Source organism: Schistocerca piceifrons, chromosome 3 (genome assembly GCF_021461385.2).
Source record: "Schistocerca piceifrons isolate TAMUIC-IGC-003096 chromosome 3, iqSchPice1.1, whole genome shotgun sequence".
Taxonomy (NCBI): domain Eukaryota; kingdom Metazoa; phylum Arthropoda; class Insecta; order Orthoptera; family Acrididae; genus Schistocerca; species Schistocerca piceifrons.
Window position 1 is genome coordinate 265,616,298 of NC_060140.1, and position 24,255 is coordinate 265,640,552.

The 24,255-nt window shown below is 39.7% G+C and overlaps 1 protein-coding gene across 1 annotated transcript in view; it reads right to left on the minus strand.

Annotated features, from left to right (window-relative positions):
- Nucleotides 1–24,255, minus strand: part of LOC124788576 (agrin-like) — a 293,248-nt gene that overhangs the window by 176,954 nt on the left and 92,039 nt on the right. The window contains exons 5-9 of the mRNA XM_047255847.1: nt 20,233–20,327; nt 16,610–16,724; nt 16,044–16,304; nt 1,267–1,665; nt 403–555 (exon numbers count right to left, since the gene is read on the minus strand). Coding sequence (XP_047111803.1) covers nt 403–555; nt 1,267–1,665; nt 16,044–16,304; nt 16,610–16,724; nt 20,233–20,327 — 1,023 coding nt within the window. The remainder of the gene's footprint in view (nt 1–402; nt 556–1,266; nt 1,666–16,043; nt 16,305–16,609; nt 16,725–20,232; nt 20,328–24,255) is intronic.

Genomic DNA, 24,255 nt, shown 5'->3' on the forward strand with positions numbered 1-24,255 from the left:
AACAGATTCATAATCGGTAGAGAAGATTCAGAAAATAGTTTTTCTACTACGATGTCCAAATTCAGCTACCATAAAAATGTACGGTAATTTATGTACTCCAGATACTGTAAAACTTTTGTATTATTTGACAGTAAAACCATGTAAATCACAAGTTCAAATGTATTTACTGCATATGAGCAACACAGGCCAATATAAAAGAGGTTATGTTTGAAAGTGAATGCATCTAATATGAACAGTTATGACACATGATGACCTTATACCTACATGACTTCATTAAATCCATTTCTTGTTTATTTCATAATTAGGAAACAATGAGAATAGGTTTGCCATTTATAATATGTCTGATAACTGACACCAGAGATGTATGAATAGAATTTTAAACAGTTTGGCCATTAATCTTACCCTTCTTACAGCAGCGAGCAAAGTATGGTGTCTGGTGGCAGTAACTGCCAGCAGGACAGTCCTGCCTTGAAGGGCCACTGCCACAATCATATGCCATACCAGTAATGGGATTCATCAAAGGGGGTGCACCATTGCATGGCTTAACTTTCATTCCTGCAAGCATTTCATTTTACTGTTTGCAACTCCTTTTTTGATATGTAAAGCATGCAATTCCAATGATAATCTGTTTTTCTTTAATAAAAAATCAAATGACTATGTGCTTATCAGTCTGAAGTGTATTTTATGAAAAGACAGCAGCATGACTTTTATTACTAACAATTAGATGGAATTACATCATTTGTTTCTCTACTGCTATTTATAACAATGTTCTTCAATGAACATATGAGTTACAAAAGTAAATATGCAACAGAGGATCTGACCCACAGAGATAGAGAAGAATATTAAGGAATGAAGTAAAGAAGAACAAGAGGGACAGATGACGAAGGAAGTGAACTAAATATGCAAAAGAAAAAAAGACTTTTCCAGTATTAGGAGTCAGCTTGGATCAATTGTTTTTCTATGCAAAAGAAAGAAAGTAACTTCCGTGGAAGTGTTGAAACATGAATCTCCAGAGAGATTTTGTTGTACATCTTTCACTGAAAGTAAAGGATGAAAATATTGATATGATTTGAGAACAGGAAAAATCCTTGTCTTCTCTTTGGTCTGCACAGTCTGTAATACATAACAGTTTCTGTCATGTGATCCCACAATCCAAACAAAAAATGTATTGTTTTGAACAAAGAATGGTCTACTGACAGAGTACCTCGTGTCTTCTGAAAGATACAAATGTAGAATAAAGCAATAGATATTTATTGTAAGACCAACCTTGACAGAGATCCATTGGTCGTAATCTTAGTTCTTCTTTACGCATACAAGACTCCATTTTCATTTCACACAAGGACGAATATACACGTTTGTCTGAAGCACATACTGGCTCTCCCTTTTGCAAATGTTTGCAGTTAAAGTCACATTCACAGTGTGGATGACCATCAGATCCAATCTGACATTTAGCATCAAAATCACATCTCACATCTTGGCACATTTCCTCCTTGGCAAGTCCTGGTTTCATCAACAGGCTGAACATCTTGGTGTTATTTTTCCTCTCCTGATTGACTGAGTTGCTCAAAATGCTATTTTCATGATGCAACATTCTTTCATTTTCACTAACTATGAATATCTTCTGACGGACAGGACTTTGGTAAAATGAAGGTGTTGTCATTGTCGCTAGAGAAAAGAAATAAATTTTGTGGAATTAGTGTCAAAGGTGCCATATTTTGCAAGAATATACACAGAAGACAACATGTGTTAGTTATGTGTACAGGCAATAATCACCAATGCAACATCAAACATTTATACATACCAAAATGAGTAAGCTATGCAAGTATGAACATTACAGAAATTCCTGACTAATACAAAGTGAGTCAAAAAGGACTTTACAACTTTGGAATGGTATAGAAATTTATTTGAGATAGCTTACAGAATTGGTATATGTGTCACTTTGTAGCAAACAACCTCAAGTTTGATTCATGTAGTGCATCGTACCCCATTCTGCCACCAGGAGTGCCAGTGTAGTGCGCAGTTCAAGCGGCTCCTTTCAATGGCATGGAGAATGCTTGTCATGTGTTTTAGTTTCATGAAACAAACTCTGCAACAACTGTTAAGTGTGAAATCCACACTGAATATGCTGAGGAATCGCCAAGCAGGCCTACAATTTACTCTTGGCACAAGAACTTTGTTAAGACAGATTTTTCACTGTGACATGATAAATCACCAAGTCACCTGCATGTTGATGATTATGTTGTACAGGTTAGGGAGAGCTTTACTTGCAGTTTACAAAACTCAACGAGACATGTGTCTTGCGTGACTAATAGTCCACAAAAGACTGTTTGGTGAGTACTGCATAGATGTTTACACTTGAAAGCAGATAGATAGATTCACAATGGTGTGGCACATTAGTAATGCAGGTAAGGTTGCTTGTGGGGAATTCTGTGTGGAAATGTTACATCAGAAAGAGGGCAACAAGACATACCTGAAAACAATAATCTTTGACGATGAGTCAACATTCATATCAGCGGCATGTGAACATCCACAACTGCAGAATACCGAATCTACACTGCCAATGCACAAGTTACACCCGATTTGATACAAAGAGTGTGAGAAGAAACTGACTACCAGTGGGATGTGTGCCGCATCACAAATGGAAGACATATCAAATCAAAATGACACTTGACACTTTTATGTGAACCTTGAGATTGTTTGCTACAAAATGACATGTCTACTGATTCTGTAAGTTGTCTCAATAAATTTACATATAATTCCAAAATTGTAAAGTCCTTTTTGATTCATCCTGTACCATAGGTGAGTTGGTTAAGTTGATCCCAGACAGCTGCAGTGGGTTCGGCGCGGCAGCTTCGCACAGCTACGTTAAGCAGTAACATAACACAATTTCATAAATGTCTCTATGGAAATGACTCAGGATTGTCACAATTTTTTATATAGATGCTGTTCTCACCTGCAGCTATTAGCGCTTCATACTGAAAGCTGGTAACAGTGCTGCAAGCTGTCAGGGATCTTCTTATTCCATCTTGGCTATAATTTCCATTTATTGTTATATACAAAGCTCAACATACCTTTACCAAATCCAACACTATCGGCATGAGGAGTGGAGCATTTTAATGTCAAAAGTTGAGAGAGTAATAACTTTTACAGATATAAAAACAGCATCAGAAGGAATCAGAGCGAGTTTCATACTTGACAATGATATCAAACACACAGTCCAAAGGGGATTCTGAGTGGAATAGTTTGCCTCTGGTTTAAGTGCTCAGCTTGTTCAATGACAATTCTACACACTCTAAAGATGCAAGTGCATCAATAGATGTGATTGGAATTATGGGCCCACATTTAGCAGCAGCTAGTTTCAAATCAATCGTTGATTCTTCAGATTTACATTTCCTCAATTTACACATATTATTTCCAGTGAATTTATGCATTCAAATCACTTTCTCGTTGCAAAGTTAGTTAATTTAGTTCCTGTAATGACATTACTTTTGGTAGAACAGTAAATATTATTAAATAAAATAAAAATTCAGTATTTTGGCAATCAACCTTGCTGCCATCATCAGGTAAACTGATGTACTGCCAATGAATGGCAGATGTGAGGTATATATCAGATTCCCCCTCCCCTCCCTCGGGTGCTCCCTCTGCTGTCTGCGCTGCGGGAACTTTCTCAGCTGTCCACGGTGGGGTTCGATCCCTGGCTTGTGGCCCAGCATCTGCATATCCCTCGTAGGTCAGCATCCAGGAAGGTTTGCCAGTGGCATTTTGGAGATTCCTCCTCTGCCCTCGAAGTCAGTACATTCTGGGATACCTCTATCTTCTCCCTGATCTGGGTAATGGCTAGTTCCCAAGCTTGGTTAAGGGAATAGCTGCTGTCACAATTCAGTTCAGGTTTTCTAACTCTGATCTCTATAGCTTCTTTGATGATACAGTCCCAATATTTCGAAATCTATGTTAGGACCTTGGACTTGTCATAATCCATGCCATGAAATTCTGACAGGCAATGCTCGCAGATTCCACATTTATTAGGCTGTTGCAATCTCGTGTGCCATTGGTGTTCATGGCATCAATCTTCAATGGTGCGAATTGTCTGACCTATGTATTCCTTACCGCATTGGCATGGTATTTTGTAAACCCCTGATTTACGTAAACCAAAGTCATCCTTAACACTGCCAAGAAGTGCTCTGGTGTTAGTTGGAGGGCAGAAGACGGTTTTTACTTGATATTTGCGTAAAATTCATCCAACTTTTCCCGATAAGGCCCCACAAAATGGAATGAATGCCATGGCCATGTTTTTCTCAGGTTCTTCATTAGTTTCCGCCAGTTGTGTTGTGAGTGTCGGAAGTAGAGCATCCTGGATTTTCCTTTCCTTATAACTGTTCCTCAGAAACACAAACTTCAGATGGGTCAATTCTTGTTGGAACCTGTCCTTGTCAGAGAGGGCATGAGCTCTGTGTACAAGAGTTTTTAGAACGCCATTCTTCTGAGCAGGGTAGTGGCAGCTGTCCATGTGTAGGTATAAGTTGGTGTGAGTTTTCTTTCTGTACACACTGTGCCCCAACCTGCCGTCATCTCATGTTTTGACGAGAAGATCCACGAAGGGGAGCATCACATTCGATTCTACCTCCATAGTGAACTCGATATTCTTGTATCTTGACTTGAGATGTGTGAGAAATTCCATCAACTTGTCTCTTACATGTGGCCAAATTACAAAAGTGTCATCCACATATCTGAAGAAACAGGTAGGTTTTAGATGCACTGAGTCCAAGGCTTCCTCCTAGAAATGTTCCATGTACATGTTAGCAATGACGGGAGAGAGAGAACTCCCCATAGTAACACCTTCGGTTTGCTAGTACTCGTCACCATCAAATAGAAAATATGTTGACGTTAGAACATGTCTGAACAGATATGTGGTTTTCTCATCAAATTTCCAGCCAATGAGATCCAGAGATACACGTAACATAACCTTAGTAAACAGCGAAACCACGTGGAAGCTCACGAGTATGTCAGATTCCTTAATGTGAAGTGGTTGATGCCTCCCAAGAAATCCAAAGAGTTATGGATATAGTGTGTACATGTCCCCATGTGAGGGCTGAGCAGTACCCTTGAGGCACTTGGGGAGAGGATATGTCGGGGCAGCAATATTGCTGACAATAGGACATAAAGCGATGTGTTCCTTGTGAACTTTCGGTAAGCCATACAGCCTCAGAGGATCAGGGGCCCTGGGTTGTAACTTCTTTGTGACCTATTCAGGGAAGCCGGAATCTTTGAGAAGGGCCAAAGTTTCCCTTTTGACACTCTCGGAAGGATTGGCGTAAATCTTGCGGTATGCGGTGCCATCTAGCAGGTCCCGCATCTTCCTGGTGTAATCCTGGTAGGACAAGATTACCATAGTGTTACCCTTGTCTGCCGGTAAGACCACTATGTCTGGATCTTCTTTTTGCATCTGGATGGCCACCCTCTCTTTTTTGGAAATATTCGGTTTCAAGGTCTAGTTCTAGTTATGGCCCTGCAGGTTTCACATCGCACCTCTTCCACTGCCTCAAGTGGGAGTCGAGCCACTGTCTGTTCAACTGCACTAATGATGTCAGTGATGGATGCATCTTTAGGTGTCAGAGCAAAGTTCAATCCTTTCTTGAGAATGGAGATCGCTTCATTATCCAGTTCTATGTTTGTGAGATTGATAATTGTTTCCCCCTATCTTCAGAACTGAAGCGGCGAGTTGTAGATGTAGCTGGAGGAGAACTCGCCAACTGCTTCAATTCCTGCACCTGGGATTGGGTTGATGGTGTCACATGGGCCCCACGCATCTGTGCCCAAAAGAACTCCGCCAGAAGACAGATATCCAAGTTCGAATGTATACTGGAGAAATGGCCCTCTGAAGAGGTCACAAGGAAGTTACGACCCAGGGCCCCTGATCCTCTGACGCTGTATGGCTTACTGACAATTCACAAGGAACACGTCTCTTTATGTCCTATTGTCAGCAATATTGGTGCCCTGACGTATCCTCTTGCCAAGTACCTCAAGGAGCTGCTCAGCCATCACATGAGGACATGCCCACACCATAGCCATAACTCTTCAGATTTCTTGGGATGCCTTAACCACCTCACATTAAGGAATCTGACATATTTGTGAGCTTCGACGTGGTTTCCCTGTTTACTAGGTTCTGTTACCTGAATCTCTGGGACTCAACAGCCAGAAGTTTGATGAGAAAACCACCGGTCTGCTCAGACATGTTCTAACGTCAACATATTTTCTATTTGGCAGTGACTACTGTGTGCAGACCAAAGGTGTTACTATGGGGAGTCCTCTCTCTTTCATCATTGCTAACAAGTACATGGAACATTTCGAGGAACAAGCCTTGGACTCAGCGCATCTAAAACCTACCTGTTTATTCAGATACGTGGACGACACATTTGTTAGTTGACCACATGGAAGAGACAAGCTGACGGAATTTCTTGCACATCTCAACTCAAGACACGAAAGTATCACGTTCACTATGGAAGTAGAATCAGATGGGATGCTCCCCTTCTTGGATCTTCTTGTCAAAACATGAGATGACGGCAGGTTGGGGCACAGCATGTACAGAAAGAAAACTCACACCAACTTATACCTACACGTGGACAGCTGCCACCACCTTGCTCTGGAGAATGGCATGCCAAAAGCTCTTGTACACAGTGCTCACACTCTCTCTGACAAGGACAGTCTCCAACAAGAATTGGCCCATCTGAATTAAGTGTTTCTGAGGAATGGTTATAAGGAAAGGAAAATCCAGGATTCTCTACAGCCAACACTCGCAACACAACTGGCAGAAACTAATGAAGAACCTGAGGAAAACATGGCCATGGCATTCATTCCGTTTTGTGGGGACTTACTGGGAAAAGTTGGATGCATTTTATGCAAATATCAAGTAAAAACCATATTCTGCTCTCCAACTAAAACCAGAGCACTTCTTGGCAATGTTAAGGATGATCTTGGTTTACGTAAATCATGGGTTTACAAAATACCATGCCAATGCGGTAAGGAATACATAGGTCAGACAATTTGCACCATTGAAGACCGGTGTCTTGAACACCAACGGCACACGAGATTGCAACAGCCTAATAAGTCTGCAATCGCCGAGCATTGCCTGTCAGAATTTCATGGCATGGATTATGACAAGTCCAAGGTCCTAACACAGACTTCAAAATCTTGGGACTGTATCATCAAAGAAGCTATAGAAATCAGAGTAAGAAAACCTGAACTGAATTGTGACAGCGGCTATTCCCTTAACCAAGCTTGGGAACCAGCCATTACCCAGGTTAAGGAGAAGATAGAAATATCCCAGAATGTACTGAATTTGAGGGCAGGGGGAGGAACCTTCAAAACGATGCTGGCAAACCCCCCTGGGTGCAGACCTACAAGGGAACACCCAGGAGCTGGGCCGCAAGCTAGGCGTCGAACGCTGGCGCGGATGGCCAAGAGAGCGCCCGTGGTGCGGACAGCGGAAGGAGTGCCCGAGGGAGGGGGAGAGGGAATCTGGTATCTACCTCACGCCTGCTGTCCCTTGGCAGTACATCAGCGCACCTGATGATGGTAGCAAGGTTGATTGCCGAAATATTGTGTCCTTTGTACACTCACACCAAGCTGTTCACCTGAGATTTATTTCATCAATAATTAGAGTTGTGTACTGGTGGGATGGTGTTACATCATCGGATATAGTTTGTACAGGATTAACATCAGCGCACTGAGTCAGCTGCACGACTGGGCTGTGGAAGCAGTTAACAGTGTCACATCTGATGAACTATAGAACATGTTCTTGGCTAACAGCTGAAAGGTGACCTCTCTGTGTTGACTTGCGGGGTGGTCATATTGAACTTTAATGATTTCTAATGTTTCATATATGTCTTTGTCATATAGATATATGTTTTAGGGCTCCAAACTTTAACCAATAAAAACAGAGCCCTTATAGGATCACTTTTTTGTCCACCTATGTGTCTGTCTGTCTGACAGTTAAAATTCTTTTTCTCATGAACATATAGACATATCAAGTTGAAATTTGGTCCTTTGGTGGTATAATAAATGTAAGCTTCTAAGTCAATGCAATCAAAAGATATGACAATTTATGTTACATATTTTGATACTCGTAAACTCACTCTTCAAAACATACAGGGTACTTCCCATATGCCCAGAATCATGAAATTTGGTAAGAAGCAAGGTTGCACAGTACAACCAGTGCAAAAAATTTGAAAATTGTTAATTTGTAATGATACATATGAAAAAAATGTATTTTTTAACTGTTTGACTGTCTGTCTGTACATCTGTTAAGATCGCTTTAGCTCAGGAACAGGTAGTAGACATATCAGCTTGAAATTTATGTCACACACTGAGATCTATGGCCCTTGGTGGTGCAAAATTGTTAAGCTTGTAAATCAATACAACAAAAAGATACTGCCATTTACGTCAACAATGTACGAAAAGACAGACTGCTATTTACCATAATGAAGACACATTAAGTTGCAGACAGGCACAATTAAAAGACACTTACACAAAGCTTTTCGCCGCAGCCTTCATCAGCAAAAGAGAAACAGACACCATTCATACACACAAGCAAGCACGTTTCACAGGCACATGACCACCAACTCTGGCACCTCAGGCCAGAAGTCTGGCTTGAGCTGCCTACATTGTTGATATTCGTATGTGGAGTTTCCATGGTTTCGTTTACCTATTTATGCCTCATATTTTGATACTCACAAACTCACTGTCCTATAGGGTACTTCCCATCTTCCCATTGATCTATAATCATGAAATTTGGCAGAAAGCCAGATTTCAGAGTAAAAAAAATGTTAATTTGTAATTATGTCAGACACACAAAAAAATTCTTTTCTCACTTGTTATCTGACTTCAAACTTGAAAGTAAAACATTTTCGAAAATCTTGGCATCCGCAGGACTGATATCTTGCCTGTATCAATTTCGATGGAAAAAAAAAAATCAAGATTCTCAATTCCTGGAATGGATGAATTGTCTATACACAATTTAGTTTGTACTGAACCCTCAGAGCACTAATCCTATTCAAGCTTGGCCAATTTTTTATTCTAAATATGTACTGAATGGATTGATTTGATTTGATTTTAAAAGGAGAGCTAAAACAGCTTAGGTCTAACCCGCCACTGCCTGCACACTGAAACTAGGTTTATTGTGGGGTATCACTCCCTATATATCTAGTAAAGCCAATCAGTGCCCTTGAATAGTGCAAGGAGTCCCTCTACCAGTTTTTTGTTAGACACAATTTCTTCAGGTCTAGTTGTCCCAAAGATTCTGTATCTTTTACTCTCCAATGCCATGCATTCAAAGATTAGGTGTGATGCAGTTTCCTCACCCTCATCATAGATCCTACATTTAGGTTCCTCTTCCATTATACCCATTGTTTGTAGGTGTTTTTTTAAGTTCCCATGGCCGGTCATCAGTCCAGTCATGAGTTTGATCTCTTTCCTGTTCAATCCCAGGATTACAGAGCTTCTTTTAAAACATGGCTTGGGCATCATTACCATACCATGTTTTTGTTTATGGACCTTGGTCCAATATCCTACATGCTGTTTCCTAAGCCAGTTCTGTAGTTCTAATTTGATCATAGCCTTGGTGATTGTCAAGACAGGTTCCGGTCCAATAAATGGAGTTGTTGCGCCCATCCTAACCAATCTATTGGCTTGTTCATTGCCACAGATCCTTGAGTGGCCAGGGACCCACACTAGGTACACCCTATTACCTCCCCGTAGCTCCACCAGAGCCCTGTGGCAATCTGCAACAATCTTAGATCTTGTTGCAGGAGCTGCCAATGATTTCAGGGCTGTCTGGCTGTCTGAATAGACGTAGATGCTACGATCATTGTAGCACCTACTCATATTCTCCTCCACACATGCCCAGATTGCAGTAATTTCGGCTTGGAATACAGAGGCCAGTTTCCCTAGAGAGATGCTGCTCTCCAGTCTTGGCTGAATCCCGTTCAACCCTGCCCCAACGCCTTGATCTGTTTTTGACCCATTGGTGAACCAAACGATGTCCCCCGTACGGTGTTGAACTGTTTTCTCTCACTGCTCCCTACTTCCAATTATTATGTTGTAAGGCTTGCCAAAGCAGTTAGGAGTTATTATATAGTCAGCGGGCATTTCCCCAGCCATACCTATATTTACCTCACTCACTATGTTAGTGTGTGATTCTGGATATCCAAATGAGACCCAGTTTTGGCCAGTTTTAAGTCTGTATGCCCCAGCTGCTGCCTCCATCTTAACCCAAAGGTGGAGGCATGTCCAGCATGGCTTCCATTCCAGCGGTTGGTGTGCTGCTAATTCCGCCCGTTATGGCTAAGCAGGCCAATCTCTGCACCTTAGCAAGCTCTTTAGCAGCAACCCACTGTTCTACCTTCTTCCACCACACTACGGCCCCATAGGAAATCCTAGGTCTAACCACTGTGGTGTATATCCAGTGCATACCCCTGGGGCTGTGCTGAATGGAAATGAAACATCTCTTTTGGCACAACTTGTACTTAGTAGTTTCGAGAGAGACATGTAAAATAGTTTTGAAGCCTAGGATAGTATTGTTCACTTTTTTATGTGTCATTTGAAAGCGCAACATATTTCATCTCCTGAAGATAAGTACTAGCCAGTAATTCAATTTCACAATTTCAGTAATAGCTTTGAACTGAAGAGTTATTTTTTTAGTTATTGAGGTGAGTTACAAAAATATATATATTTCTGGACATTGCTTCCATTTTGTGAAATATTCTGTTTCCCATGGTGAAGCACATGTGCTTGGAAATGAACAGGTTGAGAAGACCAGACTTGCATGTGGAGTTTCAACGAAGCTCATAATTTGCACCATTGTCCCCAGAACTGATCGTGGCCCTTGGAAGGACTGAACCAGAGACTTTGAAGTTTCAAAACTACCTAGAACAAATAGTTAGGAACCTCACTCATGATGGAAATATCTTGATCTAATGGCAACAAATAGACCTGGCCTCTTTGAGGATGTCCACATCAAAACTGGTATCAGTGACCATGATGTGGCTGTGGCAACAATGATTACCAAAGTACAAAGGATAACTAAAACAAGTAGAAAGATACATATGTTCAGTAAACTAGTTAAAAAAATCAGTAGTGTCATTCCTCAATGAGCAACTTGAAACTTTCAGCACACGGCAGGAGCATTTAGAGGAACTCTGGCTCATATTTAAAAGAATAGTTGACCATTCACTGGACAGATATGTACCTAGTAGAACAGTTCATAATGGGAGGTAACCTCCATGGTACACAGTAACTGCAAAGAAACTTATCAAGAAACAGATTACTCCATAACGAGTGTAAAACATAGCATAGAGTTACAGATAGAGAGATGCTGAATGGAGTATGTATGGCTGTCAAGAGAGCTATGTGTGATGCCTTCAACATCTGCCATAGCAGAATATTGTCAAATGACATTTCACAAAATCCAAAGAAATTCTGGTTGCATGTAAATGCTGTTAGTGCCACCAAAGTTAGTGTCCAGTACCTAGTGAATGAGACAGAGACTGAAACTGAGGATGCAAAGCAAAAGCCAAATGTTCCTTTACAAAGGAAAATCCAGGAGAATTGCCACAATTTAATCCTTGTCCCACTGAAAATATGAATGAAATAAGTAAAAAGGGCATTCAAAAAGTTTTGCACAGTTGTCCCTAATTTTATTATTTTTTGCAGGAGGAGAATGAATTTTTTTGTAAACATACTTGGAACATTTAGCTATAAGTTGGTATATAAAAGTATTTTCCTTTATCTACATGTGAGCCATAATGGACCATGAAGTAGATGTCAGCTTGAGACAACGGTCGGTGATGGAGTACCTCTTCAAGACCGGTGATGACTCTGCCACATTGATTCACAGGAAGTTGCTCCCTGTTTATGGGGAGGACACAGTAGATTGCAGCAGGATCCAGTGGTGGTTGCAGAGGTTTAAAGAAGGTGATTTCTCTCTACTGGACATGTGTGCGAGGGTCTCATGAAGACCTTTACTGAAGAGTGGAAACAGTGTTTTGATGGCGTCATTACCCAGGATGAAACATAGTTGTTTTTGTATGAAACTGAGAGCAAAACCCAATCCATAGAGTGGCATCATCCGGGTTCCCCCCCCCCCCCCCCCCCCCCCCCTGGAAGAAGAAACCAAGACTTTTACAAACAGCAGGCCAAAATGTGATGGCCTCCTTTTTCTGGAATCAGTGTGGTGTCATTTTCATTGACTTTTTGGAACCTGGCTTTACAATCAACCGGGACCATTACTATTTGTCATTGGACAAGCTGTAATGTGCCATCAAGATGCACAGACCACAGCTTCAGGGTCAGCTCATCAGACTACACCATGACAATGCCAAACCCCATACAGTCCTTATGACGCAGGAGAAAATCGTGGGTTGGAAAACTGTTCCTCATCCTCCCTACACTCCGAGCTCTGTCTGATTTTTACCTCTTTGGTCATCTAAAAGCCCACCTGCATGGTACAACATTTGATAGTGAGAAAGAACTTATTTCCTGTGTCAAGAGATGGTGTAAAAGTCAGTCCCTAGAATTTTACCAAAGTGCATTTACATCATGGAAGGAACGTTGGGCCAGATGTCTCACAACTGATGGAGGCTACACTGAGTAGGCTCAATGTATAGCTAAATGTTCCAAATATGTTCACAAAAATTTTCATTCTCCTCCTGCAAAAAATAAAAAAAACTTTTTGAATGCCCTTTCTACTAGAGTCAGTGGTGTTGAAAAACAGCTGAAATAGTTGAAACTGAACAAAGCTACAGGCCCTGATGAAATCCCTGTCCGATTCTACACTGAATTTGCAGCTGAGTTAGCCCCTCTTATAACTATAATATACTGTAGATCCCTTCAAAGAGACGTGCCCAGTTCTTGGAAAAAAGCACAGGTCATACACTTCTAGAAGAATGGTAGTGGAAGTGATCTGCAAAACTACTGTCCAATAACCTTGACAGTGATTTGGTCTAGAGTCTTAGAACATATTCTGAGCTCAAACATAATGAGGTATCGTAAAGGGAATGCCAAAAGGCATGGATTTCGTAAATATCGATCATGTGAATCCCAAATCGGACTTTTCTCACATGACATACTGAAGGCTTTGGATCAAGGCAACCAGATAGATGCAGTATTTCTTGATTTCCAGAAAGCATCTGACTCATTACCACTCCTAAGCTTAATGTCAAAAGTACAGTCACATGGGGTATCAAGTGAACTTTGTGAATAGGTTGAGGACTGTTTGGTAGGAAGGACACAGCATGTTATCTTACATGGAGAGTCATTATCAGATGTAGAAGTAGCTTTGGGTGTGCCCTGGCCAAGTGTGTTGGGACCCTTGCTGTTCATGTTGTATATTAATGACCTTTCAGACAATATTAACAGTAAAATCAGGGTCTTTGGAGATGATGCAGTTATCTATAATGAAGTACTATCTGAAAGAAGCAGCATAAATATACAGTTGAATACTGATAAGATTTCAACGTGGTGCAGATATTGGCAACTTGCTCTAAATGTTAAGAAATGTAAAATTTTGCACTTCACAAAACAAAAAAATGTAATATCCTTTGACTATAATATCAATGAGTCAGTGTCGGAATCGACCAACTCGTACAAATACCTGAGTGTAAAGCTTTGTAGGGATATGAAATGGAATGATCACATAGGTTCAGTTGTGGGTAAGCAGGTGGTAGGCTTTGGTTTATTGGTAGAATACTGGGGAAGTGAAATCAGTCTACAAAGGAGATTCCTTACAAATCACTCATGTGACTGGTTCTAGAATCCTGCTCAAGTGTGTGGGACCCTTACCAGATAGGACTAGCAGGCGATATTGAACATATGCAGCGAAGGGCAGCATGACTGGTCACAGATTTGTTTAATCTGTGGGATATTGTCACAGAGAAGGAACTTAATTGGCAGACTCTTGAAGACCGACATAAACTATCCCAAGAAAGTCTATTAACAAAGTTTCACAATTGGCTTTAAATGATTACTGTAGCGTTATACTACAACCCCCTACATATCGCTCCTATAGGGATCATGAGGATAAGATTAGAAAAATTAGTGCATGCACAGAGGCATTCAAACAATCACTCTTCCCACACTCCATACATGAATGGAATAGGAAGAGACCCTAATAATTGGCACAATGGGACATACCCTCTGCCATGCACTTCAAGGTGGTTTGCAGAGTATAGATATAGATGTATAAATGAAACTCAATCTTCCACGCAAATAAAAAAATTGCCTCTTTCTTTCTTTTAACCATGGTCTTTGTAAGTACATTTGATTGAAAGAACCTTAACCCTCCATGCAAACCAAAAATTTCTCTTTCTCTCTTTTTAGCTTATGTATTTTTGCTGTTTATAAAATACTGTACATAATTTTTATGGTACTATATGTTACATGTAGATGATATATAGACAGGAGTCCAGCTACTACTACTACTACTACTGTAGTTTTTTGTTGATATAGTCTGCATTCTGAAGAGATGTTTAATGCAGCTCTCTATGCTAGTCTATCCTGAGAAAACCTCTTCACTTCTGAATAATTACAGTAACATGCTTGTTATAGTCAAGCCTTCATCTCCCACTACAAATCCCCCTGCCCCCTCTCCCCCACTTTTCTCCATTACCAAACTGATGATACCTCGATACCTCAGGATGTGTCCTATCAACTGATCCTTCCTAATACTCAAGTTGTACCATAGTTTTTTACCCCAGTTTGATTCCGTAATTCCTCATCAGTTACCCAATCCACCTATGTAATCTTCAGCTTTCTCATGTAGCATCATATTTCAAAAGCTTCTATTATCTTCTTGTCTGAACCGTTTATCATCCATGGTGGCTACACCCCACACAAATACTTTCAGAAAATAATTCCTAAAACTTAAATTTATATTTGACATTAACAAATTTGTTGCTATTCATAGTCTGCATCTATTTAACTGACAGGTTTTTGGCTTCCAGGTATAAAGGTAAATATGTGTGACTGAATTTTGTGAGATCAAAGATTTTATCTATGTTCATCCAAAAAATCTCTCAACAGCCTGTCAAAATCTTAGACTGGAAGAGTACTCTGCTCAGGTTTGAAAATGTTATAGCTTTATCAGTTTCAGTGTGCAGTAACAAGATACAATAGGAATTATGCAAGTAGAACTTAAATCACAGAAAATAGATTTATTAAAAGAGTAAAAGGTTGCACACAGTTAGATACAGAACATAATTACTGTGTTAGATATGAAGAAGAGTGGAAAGAAAAATAAATGACAAAATAAATAAATATTGAGAGAAATGACCACAACATATACACACAATGACAGATGGTCTGGCGGAAGCAATGCAATACCACCTCAAGGAAAGGCAAGAATTGGAAGACTAAGAAAAAGATGAACTGGAAAAAAAACAGTCAATCTGTAAAGTAGGAAGAAGATTATTTTATTTTTAGTCCTCTCATTTAGTTATTATCTTTTTTCTGTCTTATATATAATTTTTATTTTCTAGGGCTTGAGAATTCAAATTTCCAAAAGCTGGAAATTCAACATGTTTCTCACTTCTGTCTCAAACAGCATTAATATTCAGTAGCTAAAACATGGACATCATAAAGTTAGAAACAAGGTTGACTCTCAAGATTTGACTTTCTTTTAAAGAAAGAGAAGAGGAAGAAGAAAACTCCTACATCAGAGAAAGACAAGAACCAAGGAAAACCAAGTGGTCACAAGGTACTGATAACATTGACCAGAAAATGGGTTGAACTGTGGCACAGTGCCTGACCTGAATGTCGTTAAAATTGAGTAAGTGACAGCTCCTTCTGTTACTTAACTTCTCAGGTTTTCAAGGCTCATATATTGTTGGATCCACATACTTACTAATAAATCAAAGGATAAGTTTCCAATGAATAAATAGGATTAACAGGCCTGCCGTACCAATGAGGCTAGATCTTGATTTTGTTCTATTATGATATACACACTGTACCCAGCATTATTACTCATAATACTTTTAGAACATTTTTACACTCACTTAGGATTGCTGCTGCTGTGTAACCAGCTCGTTCTCTACATTCTCCAAAGAAAACAACCCTAAGAGGTGATGAGCCAACAGGCTGAGAACAGGAGGCATGTCTCATTTCACACTCATTAGCATATGTCTGCCCATTTGAAGCACAGACTGGTTCTGATCGCTGGAGAGGTGACAAGCTACTGTTGGTACAGTTGCTAACGCAAGTGCATTTTCCTGATTCACAGTGTGTACCAAGTTCACATTTTATGCCTTCACACAGATCTGGTAAAAGAAAAGCAAATTTATTAATCAGATATAAACAAAAATTATTATGAGGACTCTGTATTGGGTACATGTACAAACCAGTGCACCAATTTATGTTCACAAAACTAAGTTTAAAGTCAGCAAAGACAGGATATAAGTCTAAGCAAAAGATTTCACATGGTTGAAGATCTTAAATTACTTAGGAAAAAGCAACACATGTGGAAAATACAATTCATTACATTCTGTTGTTACAAAAGTGATCTAGTAACTCATGTGGAATTGCTTCTACTTCCGAGTGTACAGGATCTTTCATATATTATTACCACAAGCTCCTCTATAAGCCACAGCAAGAGCCTTCTGAAGCTGACAGGAACTTCTCCTCAGCTCACACTCATTTCTGTATGTGATGCTGTCAGTGCCACAAACAGGAGCTTCCAACTGGAAGAGAAAAACTTAAGTCAGGTACAATAAAACAAATACATGAAAGTAATTCTCCTATTCCTCTTATTAATGTTAAGAAGCAGTTGATGAGACTTTTGCCATTTTTTTATTAAAAGAAGGATTCCAAATGCCAGCATATTACTACAGCCAACACTGTGCGGTAAAATGTGCACAGTACCTTTCTGTTAAATACATAAATTGTGTTTGTTTGTTTAGGGGTTGTAAGGTTACGATATTGACTGAAGCCACTAGAAGTCAGTGTTGTCACACAGAGTGCAAAGGCACACACATTAAAAAGCAACAATAGGACAGTGAGGCAACTGCCCTTGTAAAGTACTGGAATCTATGAGATTCTGCACAAGCATATGTTAAAATATGTTGTTGTTGTCTTCAGTCATGAGACTGGTTTGATGCAGCTCTCCATGCTACTCTATCCTATGCAAGCTTCTTCATCTCCCAGTACTTACTGCAACCTACATCCTTCTCAATCTGCTTAGTGTATTCATCTCTTGGTCTCCCTCTACAATTTTTACCCTCCACGCAGCCCTCCAACGCTAAATTTGTGATCCCTTGATGCCTCAGAACATGTCCTACCAACCGGTCCCTTCTTCTTGTCAAGTTGTGCCACAAACTCCTCTTCTCCCCAATGCTATTCAATACCTCCTCATTAGTTATGTGATCTACCCATCTAATCTTCAGCATTCTTCTGTAGCACCACATTTCGAAAGCTTCTATTCTCTTCTTGTCCAAACTAATTATTGTCCATGTTTCACTTCCATACATGGCTACACTCCATACAAATACTTTCAGAAACGACTTCCTGACACTTAAATCTATACTCGATGTTAACAAATTTCTCTTCTTCAGAAACGCTTTCCTTGCCATTGACAGTCTACATTTTATATCCTCTCTACTTCGACCATCATCAGTTATTTTGCTCCCCAAATAGCAAAACTCCTTACTACTTTAAGTGTCTCATTTCCTAATCTAATTCTCTCAGCATCACCCGACTTAATTCGACTACATTCCATTATCCTCGTTTTGCTTTTGTTGATGTTCATCTTATATCCTCCTTTCATGACACTATCCATTCCGTTCAACTGCTCTTCCAAGTCCTTTGCTGTCTCTGACAGAATTACAATGTCATCGGCGAACCTCAATGTTTTTATTTCTTCTCCATGGACTTTAATACCTACTCCGAATTTTTCTTTTGTTTCCTTCACTGCTTGCTCAATATACAGATTGAATAACATCGGGGACAGGCTACAACCCTGTCTCAGTCCCTTCCCAACAGCTGCTTCCCTTTCATGCCCCTCGACTCTTATAACTGCCATCTGGTTTCTGTACAAATTGTAAATAGCCTTTCGCTCCCTGTATTTTACCAAGATAAGTCATAGGGTCAATATTGCCTCACGTGTTCCAACATTTCAGCGGAATCCAAAAAATGTTAAAATATAAGTCAATGAAATGGCAGTGACAGAGAGATCGAATTTAAAAATTGTGATAATGGTGGTTTTTTTTTTTTTTTTTTTTTTTTTTTTTTTTTTTTTTTTTTTTTTTTTTTTTTTTTTGGCAGTCGCATTCTGTGATATGTTAGTCAAGGTAATAGCTATTAGACTTCTAAATAAAGCAAATTGTTTTCAGAGAGTGTCTTTCATTTACATAGAGTCACACTCCATGTCCAAAATCTTTAACCTACTAATGAGAAGGGCCATATTTATGATAGGGATTTTGCAGGATGCCTGAATGGCAGTGGCTTAGAAGTAATTATCAGGTCACCAGAGTGTACATTTATGGTGATTCAATCTGGTATTAGCTCATGGTCCATTCGTATGTTGTAAAATGAGAAGCACTCTCTACCTTGCAGTTCACAGTGGGTTGCAGAGTATGTAGGTAGATATAGATTTAAATGTAAAGGGATCAATTAGCTGATGAATTATACTGCCAAAAATGTTTACTTTTACAACTAGACACTGCCAAATTGAATAAATGTTAAAAAATATTGTAGTATATGGTGATAGTAGACTATAGGTTTGTTGCAATTGTTCATTAAATGTAGGACATATTCCTAACACAAACTCACTGAAGAATTTTTGTAAACACTCTGTATATGACCTAGAAAACATAGTCATTGTCATGGATCAGGTGACAGTTTAATACCAAAAGCAATGGTAAAAATAAGCTTAGTTTGAAAAAGTCATATAAAAATGTCTCTGCATTAGATGAATAATGATAGTATTACATTACTTTGAGGGATAACTAAAGTATTAAAGACTGTTTTTGATTTTGTAAGTAGGTACATAGAGAGAGGAGAGACAAAGGAGGGGGGGGGGGGGGAGAGAGAGAGAGAGAGAGAGAGAGAGAGAGAGAGAGAGAGAGAGAGAGAGAGGGAGGGGGAGGGAGGGAGGGAGGGAAGGAAGGTGGGAGGGAGAGACAGAGAGAGAGCGAGAGAGAGAGAGGAGCAGGCCACAGGAGGGGGAGAGGAGGGAGAAGGAGATAAAGAGGGGGGAGGGTTGAATGATTTAACTATTGTAAGAACTTTGTCTCTCATAATTTATCAGTGACAGATAGCTTGCATAAATTTTTGGTGAACTTACACACACATCTCCTAAATGGAAACATCATGGAACAGTCTACAATGAGATAGAAAACACTGATTTGGAGACAAATGAATGAGTGACTCTACGCTGACATCATAAGTTGGCTCCTTCCAACTATTAAAAAAAAAAAAAGTAGCACAAGAAATATGGCACTTACAAACTATGAGGTCATTAGAAGTGGAACACTAGCTACACTGGATATGGTGAGAAAGTACATCAACTGTGCCCTGTTGAAATGAACCATTCCAGCATGCTCATGCAGTGATTTAGGAAAACTACGGAAAACCTCAATCAAGATGGCTAAGTGGAGATGTGATCCCACTCCTCCCACATGTAAGTCCAGTGTATTAATGCCTAAACCACCTTACTTGGTTCTAATTAGCAAGAGATTATGCCTATGACAGAAGATGCTTTATGCATAGATGCTTTGAGAAGGAAAATGTGATACCCATGACAACTACATCATGCATACTAGAGACAACTAAGTATATTTCCATGAAGTTCTACAATTGCCAGTACACCATGAACAATAAAAGGAAGTTGTTGTCCTGGAAGAAAATACTGATAAATGTACTTCTACAGATGAAATTGTGTCTTATGCTGCAGACGAAGTTAATTTCCTGAATATCATAGCATCATTAACAAGGAAAAACTGCTCATCTGAGAAACATGTACATAAAATTGTGAGCAACACTAGGAATCTCTAGAGTCAATTGTCATCAATGCCATGAAATCAGTGGTGTCATATTCAGGTTTCACTGATGAGGGTACACAATAGGTTAACTTGCTTATTTTTCCTGTGAATTTCTGTTAGTGACACAGTGATGAATATTATTATGCATATGTTTTTATTTTTTTATTTTCAGTGTTTGTAAAAAGTAATGTACATAATGCACATAACTTACATCATCACAGGCCTCTGGACATATGCACCTTACTGTTCCAGCACCATCACTCTCACATATGCCATAGTGACTGCACTTATGATTCTCACAGCCATCTGCAAGAAGAAAATTACATATATCGCTGCTGCCTAAAATTTCATAGAAAACAAATAGTTTATAAAATGAAAAAAATAAGTGAATTGTGTTTCACTATGTCATAATAAACCAACATAAAGTTCAGAGTTCAGATCCTTTCTCTTCTTGTCCTCCTAACAGTTGGGTCTCTCTCATCCTGGGGTCTTCCTTTCCTTTTCAATCTTCCCCATCTACTCCTCTTTCCTCTGCTCTATACACTTCAACAATGTTCTAGAATGGGCTGTACAAGTATTTTGTAAGCAATTTCCTTTGTAGATTGACTGCATTTTCCTGGTATTCTATCAGCGAACCAGAGTCTGCCGCCCACCTTACCTACGACTGAATCTATGTGGTCACTCTGTTTTATAACCCTAAAAATTGTTGCACCCAGGTATTTATATGAGCTGACTGATTCAAACAGACTCACTGATATTGTAACCATGGGATACTATATCTTTTTCATTAAAAAAAATTGTATATGAGATGCCATTTCTTGGACAACTTTAAAATCTTAGGAATATATGACTGAATATCGGTGCAGCTTCTTTCAGACAGTACTTCATTATACACTGAAGTGCAAAAGAAACTGGTACACCTGCCTAATATCGTAAAGGGCCCCTACAAGCATGCAGAAGTGCCGCAGCACGATGTAGCATAGACTCGACTAATGTCTGAAGTAGTAGTGCTGGAGGGAATTGACACTATGAATCCTGCAGGGCTGTGCATAAATCAATAAGAGTATGAGATGGTGGTGATCTCTTCTGAAGAGCACGTTGGAAGGCATCCCAGATATGCTCAATAATGTTCGGGAGTCTGATGGCCAGCGGAAGAGTTTAAATCCAGAAGAGTGTTTCTGGAGCCGCTTTGTAGCAACTCTGAACTTGTGGGATTTTGCATCATCCTGCTGGAATTGCCCAAGTCTGTCGGAATGCACAACAGACATGAATGGATGCATGTGATCAGACAGGATGCTTACATATGTGTCACCTGTCAGAGTCATATTTAGACATATAAGGGGTCCCATATCACTCCAATTGCACACGCCCCACACCGTTACAGAGCCTCCACCAGCTTGAATGGTCCTCTGCTGACATGCAGGGTCCATGGATTCATGAGGTTGTCTCCATACCCATACATGTCCATCTGCTTGATACAATTTGAAACGAGACTCGTCCAAGCTGGTAACATGTTTCCAGTCATCAACAGTCCAATGTTGGCATTGATGGGTCCAGGAGAGGCATAAGGCATTGAGTTGTGCTGTGATCAAGCATACTCAAGTGGGTCTTCGGCTCCAAAAGCCCATAATGATGATGCTTCATAAAATGGTTTGCACACTCACTTTTGTTGATGGCCCAGCTTTGAAATCTGCAGCAGTTTGCAGAAGGATTGCACTTTTGTCACATTGAACAATTCTCTTCAGTTGTCACTGGTCCCATTCTTGTAGGATCTTTTTCTGGCCGCAGCAATGTCAGAGATTTGACGTTTTACCAGATTCCTGATACTATATACATGGAACATTCGTAAAATGGTCGTAGGGGAAAATCGCTACCTTGGAGATGCTGTGTCCCATCGCTCATGCACCGACTGTAGCACCATGTTCAGACTCACTTAAATCTTGATAACCCGCCATTGTAGCAGCAGTAACCGATCAACAACTGCACCAGACACTTATTGTCTTATATAAATCTTGATAACTCGCCATTGTAGCAGCAGTAACCGATCAACAACTGCACCAGACACTTATTGTCTCATATAGGCATTGCCGACCACAGTGCTGTATTCTGCCTGTTTACATATCTCTGTATTTGAATATGCATGCCTATACCAGTATCTTTGGTGGTTCATTGTAGATAACTGCATCATCTGCAGAAACTTTGAGGTGGCTATTAACACTGTCTGCATGATCATTAATATACATTACACAGCATCAATGCAAGTGTCCCACACACTTTCCTGAAACACACCTGAAGTTTCTTCAACATCTGTCAAAAACTCTCCATCAAAAATAACTTACCGTGCCCTGTCAACCAAGATGTTCTGAATCCAGTCACAAATTTAACATGATAGCCCATATGATCGTGTTTTTTATAATAAGCATAGATGTGATATTGAGTCAATTCCAAAACTGAGAAATACTGGACTTCCCTGACTGCCTTGTTTCCTGACCTTCAGAATGCCATGCGAAAAAGTGTTGAGCTGTATTTTTTGAATGCAAGGTGATTGGCATTGAAGAGGTCATTCTGTTTGAGATACCTCATTACATTTGAGCTCATAAAATGTTCTATGATTGTACAATACATGGAGGATAGTGTATTTTTATATGTGCCTATTGCCAGTACTGATGCTTCGCCTCCTAATTAGGTATGCACCGGTCAGCAGTTCTATCACATACATTACATAATGACAGCGTTATTGTGATAAGAGCTCACATTATTCTTAAAATACAACTAGCGTGTATTATCATGACACCAATAAACTCTGTTCTGTAATTCTGTCATCATACATTTACGATCCAGTTTATTATGATTGTATGAAACTATGTAATTCAAAAATACAATAAATATGGACTGTGCAACTATCTCACACAGAAACACAGTAAATTAAAAAGGTTGTGGCAATTATGTTTTCCAGACTATGCAGTGTTAAGGTTGCCATGGATATATGCTCGTGCCATTAACCAGTACTGGAGGTAAATTATGATTGCTAAACAGTAGCAAGATCATCTGGTGAAATAATTTTACAATGAAAGCTTTCACTACATTAAAAAATGTAAATGTAAGCATCTGAAGACGAGCAAAACTGCCCAGCATCTGTTATGACAACTAAACAAAATCTTTTTTAGGTATTTGTATCTAGTTTTGGTCCCATTCAGTGATATTTAATCATCTTACTGTTGAAATGTTGGAACTATTCTGGGTACAATGGAGTACCAAGTGGCTTTTTGAAACAGTTCACTGATTTTTCAGAAACGTCCCTAAACTAACTCTGTAATCAGTGTATTACCTGAAAGTCTGAAACATGCAGCAGAAATAGTTATTTATAAAAGTGTAAACAAAAATAGATTTGCTAATACAGTAGTAGACTTGTTTCACTTCTTTCAATATCTGAACATTTTTGACGTGGTAACACAGTAGAGTACATACCCCATGTTACACACAAGACCTTGTTAATGGCATTTAAGTTAGACTTTTGTATATGCTACTGGACATATAGCTGTAAATTATATCAACACAATTTTTAAAAAAACTGCTAAGGGCTTTAACTGTATATACAGTGGAACTTACTGGCAGTTTAAAACTGTGTGGTTGACAGGAACTCAAAACTGGGACCTTTGCCTTTCATGGGCAATTGCTCTAGTGGTTGAGCTGCCTAAGCACAGTACACCCTTATAGCTTTACTTCCACCAGTAAGTCATCTCCTACCTTCCAGACATCACTGGAGTTCCCCTGCATACCTTGTGGCACACAATTTTAATGTGCCAGAAAGTTTCAAATCAGTGCACACTCCACTGCAGAGTGAAAATTCATTCTGGACACAATCATCCAGGTTGCAGTTAAGCCATGTCTCCACAATACCCTTTCTTCTATGAATGCTAGTTCTGCAAAGTACACAGGAGAATTTCTGTGAACTCTGGAAGTTAGGATATGAGGTAAAGGCAGAATTAAAGCTGTGAGGGTGGGTACTGCATCATGTCTGAACAGCTCAGTTGGAAAAGTAGTTGCCCACAATAGCCAAAGGTCCCAAGTTTGGGTCCTGGTATGGCTCACAGTTTTAATCTGCAGGTAGTTTCTGTTGTGGGTTGGCAGGAGAGCCAACACCGGGTTACAAGAGGAAGCCGAAAGGCACGCGTTTTAGCTCACGCAGGCTGGCGTGAGGTCTGGAACAGGACAAGGAAATTAGAATTTAGAA